Source organism: Coturnix japonica, chromosome 18, assembly GCF_001577835.2.
Source record: "Coturnix japonica isolate 7356 chromosome 18, Coturnix japonica 2.1, whole genome shotgun sequence".
Classification (NCBI taxonomy): Eukaryota; Metazoa; Chordata; class Aves; order Galliformes; family Phasianidae; genus Coturnix; species Coturnix japonica.
Genome location: NC_029533.1, coordinates 9,310,211 through 9,318,549, shown reverse-complemented (window position 1 = coordinate 9,318,549; position 8,339 = coordinate 9,310,211). Strand labels below are relative to the sequence as shown.

The 8,339-nt window shown below is 48.4% G+C and overlaps 2 protein-coding genes across 2 annotated transcripts; one reads left to right on the top strand and one right to left on the bottom strand.

Annotated features, from left to right (window-relative positions):
- Positions 1-1,034: 1,034 nt before the first annotated feature.
- On the bottom strand, positions 1,035-5,430 carry KCTD2 (potassium channel tetramerization domain containing 2). Its single transcript, XM_015880253.2, has 6 exons — positions 5,027-5,430; positions 4,538-4,646; positions 4,041-4,132; positions 3,257-3,352; positions 2,905-3,030; positions 1,035-2,379 (listed from the first exon to the last, which is right to left on the bottom strand). The coding sequence occupies exons 1-6, from the start codon at positions 5,300-5,302 to the stop codon at positions 2,350-2,352; spliced, it is 729 nt and encodes a 242-aa protein (XP_015735739.1). The 5' UTR covers positions 5,303-5,430; the 3' UTR covers positions 1,035-2,349.
- Positions 5,431-5,445: 15 nt separating this feature from the next.
- Positions 5,446-8,153, top strand: ATP5PD (ATP synthase peripheral stalk subunit d). Its single transcript, XM_015880257.2, has 6 exons — positions 5,446-5,555; positions 5,735-5,865; positions 6,482-6,578; positions 7,355-7,426; positions 7,754-7,816; positions 7,951-8,153. Exons 2-6 carry the CDS (start codon positions 5,744-5,746, stop codon positions 8,080-8,082), a joined length of 486 nt encoding a protein of 161 aa, XP_015735743.1. The 5' UTR covers positions 5,446-5,555; positions 5,735-5,743; the 3' UTR covers positions 8,083-8,153.
- The last annotated feature ends 186 nt before the right edge of the window (positions 8,154-8,339 follow it).

Sequence of the window (8,339 nt, the reverse complement as noted above, 5' to 3'; positions counted from 1 at the left end):
TCACTTTTGCATGAGGCAATCTCCCGTGGGCTTTACTATGCCTGGCATTTTGGAACAAGGTATCGCTTTTACCTGCCTGACCTGTACTGAACAGAATGTCTCCCTTCCTGTGAGTTCATTAGTGTTGCTGTGAATGTGAGGTGTTCAGCTGGCACTGATGTGACAGATGCAGCTCACCCAGCCCCAGTCACCTTCAGTCTGATATTTGCTAACAGTTCCCAGAAACTCCCTCCTCCAAGGAAGGGAGAGAACACGAATGAATGAGAATTAGAGTGCTTTCCAGGCTGTTAACTTATATACGTGTACTTTTTGATTTCTCAGCTGAGAGCACAATGACTGAGACTACAAGATACTGGCAGAGGAGAGATATCTATAAGATCACAGTGTTGTTTAGGCCCAGCCAAGGTGTATGCCCTAATCACAGCAATACAATCTCACTACATTATAAATGGGGCAGATGGAGGGAAGGAGAGATGGGTTCTTCAGCACAATGGCAAGTGTTTCAATAGGCTATAACTGACAGGATATGAATTCAAAGACATTTGGCATGGTCTGTTGTTACCAGGACTAAGCTAGAACAGATAACTGACCGGTCATTCTTGTGGACGAGGCAAAGCCTCCAGTGGAGGTGTGGTATATTGGCAAAAGATGGAAAAGGACAGGCATGAGTGTGTACCAAAAGAGGCCAAGGGCAGCTGCGTTGCGCCGCACCTTTGCTGCATGCCTTGTTTGCTGGACTGGTTGTCAGACCTTTGGTAAGCTTTGCTACTCTCAGGCCCTGCCAGCAATAAGTGATGAGACAGGAGAGCTGCCTATTTCCATCTCAGCACTGTAAGGAGACCACAGGTAGCTGAGTTTGTCCATGAAAGAACCGGACTCTTCAAACCAGGTGAGGAATTTTCTGATACCTTATAGAGAATCATCTGCTCTGAGCTTGTCCATGTCTGTGAATTCCAACATCTCTGAAGCTTTGCATGAAGCAACAGTTTGGGCTTCAAAGAACAAAGCTGGGATGAAAGAAAAACGCACAGCAGCAAATTCCTAACAAATTTCATTTACCAGACTAGGAGGGACATGCCCTTGGTTAGGGATGGCACAGCTTAACAGAGAGGAAACAGTGACTGCGATTTGGCTAAGATCAGAGTTCAAGAGGCACAAACGAACATTTTGCACATCCATCCAAGGCATTAAAAAAAAGTCACAGAAGTTGACACATTGGACAAAATATATTACAACAGTTTGGCAACTTTTCACACACCCCCCTCCCACCCCCAACTCTGTGATGCCCCTGTGTAATTTGAGGTGATCTTTAAAGGTTGGGGACATGAGGGAGGATGCAGTTAAATCACTGCATGTAAATAGTGGATCTCCTCTGCAGAGTCCTGTGGGTAAAATCAAACCTACCTGCTTGCTACAGTACAAAAGAAATTCTGCCCGCAGTCCTCCCTTGGTGAAAAGGCAGCTGACAGAGCCCATGCTGCTGCAGACAAGGCAAAGCTGAACTTGGCAGGAATGAGTCCCTAACCTTGTGATTTTGCACCATGTAGATATATGGTCATGGCAAGGTACTGAAGGGGAAGATGTCACCACCCTTCTTCAATAGAGAAGTGTACAGGACAGAACCATTACTCTGTCACTGCTCTGGGTGAACACAGGTCTATTTTTATGCATGAGAATCAATGGGCTTTGGAAATCTCCAGGAGCCCGTATGTAATAGTGTTAACAGCAAAACCCATGTTAGATGTCCACGTAACTCTGTTCCCCTTAGTATCTAAGCTCAGCTCTTAGGAACTGTATAAGGAACAGATATAAAGCAAGAATGAAAAAGTTTGTTTTTTACAAGTAGTTTCTTTGTCCCTCCTTTTAAAGCCCTGTTCTGATCTGTGGGGGACCGGCTGATCAGGAGGGAGCACTGCAAGGTCTCTGCGCTATTCTGGTGCTTGTAGACATAGGTGCAAGAAGTGGCACGGGTCACACACATCTTCCCACCCATGGCAGCCTGCATTAGGTAGGACTGACCACAAGGCTGAGTGGACCTGAGCAACCACTGCAAATAATCCAACTGGGAACCCAGTGCAGCTGTTGTAGGAAAAATTCAGTACAGTACTGGCCAAAAAATAAATACTTGTGGAATGGACTATCCACCTGGAAGAGTTTTCTCCTTTCTTGTTCTCCAGAACAGGAGGAAAGCCTTTGGTTAGGACTAGAATTACTCATAATTGGCAGGACAGGCTTGGCTTTGCATTAGCTTGGTTACTGTACAGGGGCAAGTTTGCACTGTGGAGAGATGCTCTGCCCAGCTAGATTGCCCTTTTGACATCTGGAGTTCTAGAGGAGTGGACGCTCAAATTACATCCGAGATCCTCGTTCTTGAAGAATCTGAAAAAGAAGAGAGCCTCTATAAATAACTCAGGCAAGTTTAGAAGTGAAAGTTCATGATTCTTTGGTTTTTGTAGAGGAAGGAAAGGTAGTCTAACAAGAGAAGAAATGAGAGAGTAGCCTGCTGGCTTTTATGCTACTGTACTGAATGACAGGCTGGTTAAAACAGAGTCTCTTCTCTAGAAATGCTGTAGCTGCCTGCCAGGAGTTAAAAATGTCATCTTTTGTTGCTAACCTGAGGAAAATGCGTGGACTGAAGAAGAAAAAACAATGTCAATCTTTTCCTTACAGTATCCATCAGTCACAAAATCCTCTCTTTTTCAAGTCTTTCCTCTTTTTTCCCCCCCTTAATTTGAATATACGGTAAACCAGGAAATCTTTTAAGAAGGGAAGGTCATGCAGACAGGAGGAAATATGAAAGCTGGTATATGGAACTGCTGCTGCAAATTATGGATCTCCTAGTGTAAGATGTGGTTTTTTTTTCATAGGGGAATTCAAGACAATACGTGTGAGGGGATGCCTCACCTTTGCCTTCTCGCTGGGCTCTTTGACGATGCCATTGGTAGAATTGTTGAGTTCCCTAGACACAACACAGAGGAATTCTGCCTGGTCTTCATTTCCATAGTTATATGAAGATCCAATGCTGATCAGCTGTGTGACAGAAGACAACCAAGGTAAGGATGATTCTATTAGTAAATCTTGACTTCTACTTTATTCCTGCAGTCGTTCTAGGAGTGTTCAGGGAGACCTGTTCTGACTTGAAGTGCCAATAGGCCAAATCCTTTCTCATATCCCCATGTCACAGGCTTTCCCAAAGTGTGTTTGTAAGGCTGTTACCCGGACAAGCACCAGACACACTTAGACACCTTACTGGTACCTGTTCAAACTTCCACCCATCAGACATGGTGGAAACCATCTGTGTCAGCTCCTCCTCTTGACACTGCAGGACTCTGTAAACATGCTTCACAGGTCCCTAAAGAATGAAAAATAAAAACAAGCAGGAGTTTAGCAATTGTTCTACTGGTATCGAGCTAGGAAACTAATTAGCCTTTTATGGGGCCTCCTGCTCTGTCTGCTTGCTATTTGAGGAAGTTTGAGCCACACGGGCATCCTGAGGTCTCATTCTTGTGATCATCCAGTTGATTATAAAACTGCTACGTGGAGTCAGAATGCTTTTTAAAAGCCTTCCAGGTGCCCATGTGCCACTGAAAGCAGCACTCCGTGGTCTTCCTAAGACATTTACTGTTTTTAAAATAATGTTTCTGTCCCGAAATTGAATGTACTGGGATGTAGATATCAGTTCAGCCACAGCGACTGACATAGAGGGCAGAATGTGGTTCAGGGAAAGAAGAGCCGAACTATTCCTTACCTCCCTGAGCAGTCTGTTTTGTTTCCCTATCTTTGTTCATAGCACTTTTAACTGTCCATTGTCTTTCCCTACAGTATTAACAAGATGACTTGGTAGCCTGTACTTGTGAAACCATAATGGACATATTTCCTAGTTATGCCTTAGCTTTAACTAAAAGCACTGATAGTCACTGTCAAAAACTGTTAAAAACAAACACTGTTAAAAACTTCTACTGGAAGCACCTACAGCCACATCCTCCTACTGTGCTACAGCAAATGACTGACTTCAGTATGCAAATATTCATGTGCATTACTTGAGAGGTTCTGTTCTCATTATCCCGTATCCGCTCCTTCACCAGCCGCACAAGCGACGCAATGTTGTAAAACTCCGCTTCTTCAAGTACCCCTAAGGAAGGAATCAAAAGCAGAGATAAACTGTTACTTTATAAAGAGCAGAACAAACACAACGCAGCTACAGGAGTGCGATTCCTGCTACTGACTCCAAACCTTTCCCACATGTAAGAAAATCCCTGGATGATTAAGGGACTGCACCACTGACCTCGTGCTCCCAGGCTGAAAGAAAACGAGCTGCTGTCCCGCTTTGTAGTTAACATTTAAGAGGGATTATTCCTTTTTCTCTGGGATTATAAGAAACCCTGAGGTACAATCTCTAATATCATTCACTCAGGGGAAGGTCACCAAAGCTCCTTGCTCGTTCAGAACTGCTGTCTGTTCATGGAGAAGAGATGCTGTTCTAAAAGTGCTATAAATCACTGCGTGCAGATCTTCTTCCTTTGTATGTTTCTCTTACCTTCTTCTGCGAGCTCCTTGTTTATTATAAGCTTCCCATGTCGGAGGTAGTTCAGTATTGGACCAAAATATGTGGGGTCTCTATCGATGAGATACGCTCCTGTCTCATCCTGTTGGGTGTGCACAGAAATGAAGCAGAGTTAAGTGGTGCCGGGGAGACACATTTCATTTTCAAATGACACACTGAGCAGCTTTTCCTTTGGGAATCTGGGTTGTCTGAGAAATGCAGCTGTGGCTCCAGGCTTCAGCCGGGATTGTTTTCTGTGTCTGACCCGGCTGGAGATGCTGCGGCCCAGCCGGGTGTTGTGCTCAGAGCGATGACAGCCCGGCTCATCCCAAACGTCATCCCCCATCTTTGCTGAGACCGGTGACCGGTACCGTGTCACAGCCCGGATCGAGCTCCCAATGGAACGGACACAAACATCGCACAGACACTGTGCAAACCCCGCGGTACCGGTAACTGCGAGCGGCGGTTCGTGGCGTTCCTCACCTTGTCGGAGCTGAGCTCGGGCCCATCCTGGCAGCAGAGGCGGCACAGGAAGGACTTGGGGTCCCTGCAGAGCGTCTGCCGGGTGGTCAGGAAGCAGGTGCCCCCCACGTTCAGCCTGACCCACTTGGACGCGGCGGCGGGACCCGCACCCGGCGCGGAACCGGAGAAACCCGGAGCGGCAGAACGTGGGCTGGGCGGACCGGGACCGGGCACCGCCCCGGGACCAGGGCTGGGAGTGCGGCCCCGCGGCAACTCCGCCGCTGCCAGCTCCGCCATGGCGGCACTCGGCGGCACTCGGCTGTACTCACACAGCGGCACACAATCACAATCACACACACACACACACTCCCTCACTCAGCGCCCCCCGCCGCCATCCCGCCCCGCCGCCGCTTCCGGCGCAACAACTACTTCCGGGTTAGGAGCGGCATCACGCGTTTCCGCTGGCGCCGCGCTCTGATTGGCCGAAGGCGACCGGACTTCCGGTGCGTCGCTCGGCTGCGTCAGAGGACGGTGCTGGCGGACGGTGAAGGTGAGCGGGGCGGGACGGGCGGGTAAGGCCGGGCTGTTGTCCCGGGCTGTTGTCCCGGGCTGTTGGGCTCCGTCGCCTGTTGCCGGGTGGAACGGAGGGGTCCGGAAGGATCTCGGTGCTCCGGGGTCGCTCTGTCCGATCTCTCCCCGCCGTGACCCTCCGTCCGTTCCGTTCCTCAGCCCGCTGTCATGGCGGCGCGCAGAGCTGCCGTCCGGGCCGTGGACTGGGCCGCCTTCGCCGAGCGGGTTCCCGCCAACCAACGCGCCATGTTCAACGCGCTCAAGACCCGAAGCGACGCGCTGAGCGCGCGGTAAGTGCGGCACGGAGCCGTGTATGTGTGTATGTATGTATCTATGTATGTGTGTGTGTATGTGTGTGTGTGTGTCTGTGTGTGTGTGTGTGTGTGTCTGTGTGTGTGTGTGTGTGTGTGTGTGTCTGTGTGTGTGTGTTGTGTGTGTGTGTGTGTGTCTGTGTGTGTGTGTGCTGTGTGTGTGTGCTGTGTGTGTGTGTGTGTGTGTGTGCTGTGTGTGTGTGTGTGTTGTGTGTGTCTGTTGTGTTGTGTGTGTGTTGTGTCTATGCTGTGTTGTGTGTTTGTGTTGTGTGTAGTGTTGTGTGTGTGTCTCCTGCCAGTGTGTGTGTGTGTCTGCTGCCAGTGTGTGTGTGTGTCTCCTGCCAGTGTGTGTGTGTCTGTGTGTGTGTGTGTGTGTGTCAGCTCTCAGGGGCGCTGTGCGCTGCATTTGTCCGCCCGTAGGGAAGAAGCTGTTTTGGGGCGTTGGGCGTTTGCTCCGTCGCTGCTCGTTCACTCGGGCCCTGCAGACACTGGCTGCTCAGCTCAGGACGGGCTGTGAACTGCCTTGAAAGCAGCGGGGAGCACGTGACAGCTCCAGGTTTGTGCTGGCACTGACCCCTGTCCTCCCTCTCCTCAGGTTGGCTGCGCTCCCCGAGAAGCCCCCCACCATCGACTGGGCTCACTACAAGGCGGCTGTGGCGAAAGCCGGCATGGTGGATGAGTTCCAGAAGAAGGTCAGTATCTGTCAGCTGTGTGTTGCTGCTCTTTGGAGGCTTAAACGGGGCTTATCTTTTAGTGGAAAACACCAGAACAGCAGTGTTTTCAGTTGTGGCTGGGAGCTTCCTTTGCTTTACATCCTGCAGATCAGTCACTCACCTGAAACAAAGGAAGCTCAATGAGTTCTTTTGCCTGTAGGAGCGAATTTAGGTACTGTCTCTCCTAACACAAACGTTTGGTGTATTTCTTTAACTTACTGAATAGTAGAAAATGATAAGTGTGAGTCTGCAGATAAAGAAACGTGCAGATCTGACTGATGCTGATGCAGTTGTCAGACTATTTAGAAATGAACTGAAAAGAATGAGCCAAGCACTTGATGAAGGTCACACAGTGTCACTGGCAGGACGGAAATTGGCTGCTATAAGACAAGAGAGCCCACAGAATTTGGATAGATGTGGGAACTCTGAGGAAAATCTGTCCACAACAGGGTATGTCTTTGGTGTTAGACTTCCTCGTGGTGCTGCGTGCGATGCTGTGATGGATATGTGTAGTGTTATGTGTCCTAGTGATGATGTGCAATACGTAATAGATCACTGTGAACACACAGGTGAGTGGTGCTGCTTGTGAAATATGCATTCAGGATGCAGAGATCAGTTTTAAAAAGCTCACTCAAGCATTTGTGAGCATGTCATGTCCTGGGAAGAGTGGAAGGAATGCTCCCCTGCTGCTGGGGAGAATGACCTTTCACATGAAGGTTCTGTAAATCAGGTGGTTGTAACGTTTTCTTTTCCAGTTCAGCGCACTGAAGGTCCCTGAACCAGTGGATAATCAAACTGCCAAAATTGATGCCCAAGAGCAGGAAGCTGTAAGTGTTTGAGCTGCTCCTGAATGCCAGGCTTGTTTCTGAGTCCTGTGAAGATGGAAAGCGGTGAGAGGGAGGGTGTGTTCTGTGTTGGCATCTGTACAGGCAGAGCGGGCTGAGAACGTGGCTCTCTGGTCTTTTAATGTCTCTGGCTTCTGGCTAAACAAAAGATTTTTGGCTTTGGGAGGGGTCTGGATTTTGTTCAAGGTTTTGTCCACTTGCACAATGACAGTGAATTGTAATGTGAAATTAAAAGGTGGTGTTGCAGGTTCACTCTAGATTGACGTCTTTATTGTAACTATGTTCACCACGTCCTCTGCTTTCCTGCAGGCTAAGAACATTGTTGAGTATGTGAAGGCTTCCAAGGCTCGTATTGCTGAGTATGAGCAGCAAGTAAGTACGGATGTTGCTTTGTGAATATTCTCTGTAACCCTGCTTGGCACACACCTTGTTCTTTCCTGTGTGTGCTTTGCTCTTTCTTGCTGATGAGTGACTTGTAACATATTTGTCTTTGCTCCCACTTCAAGCTTCAGAAGCTCAAAAGCATGATTCCATTTGAGCAGATGACTTTTGAAGACTTGCATGAAGCTTTCCCTGAAACCAGGCTGGACAAGGAGAAGTATCCGTTCTGGCCACACAAACCCATTGCTGATCTGTAAACTGGCTTGGAAGCAGTTTATCTGATGACTATCAGAATGAATTATCTTAAATAAAAGTGTTTTCCCTCCTGTCTGTGGCTTAGATCTTAGATGTGAGGTTGCAAAGCTTTGAGAACTATGGCAATGCACAGAGGGTGTTTTCATGGATTTTGTCTTGTACTGATGAACTTGATTTTATAACAAGTACCGAGATCTCGGCTGGATCTGAGGATGATGTTGAGTCCTAACGCATCTTCTGTAACGCAGACAAACCTCCC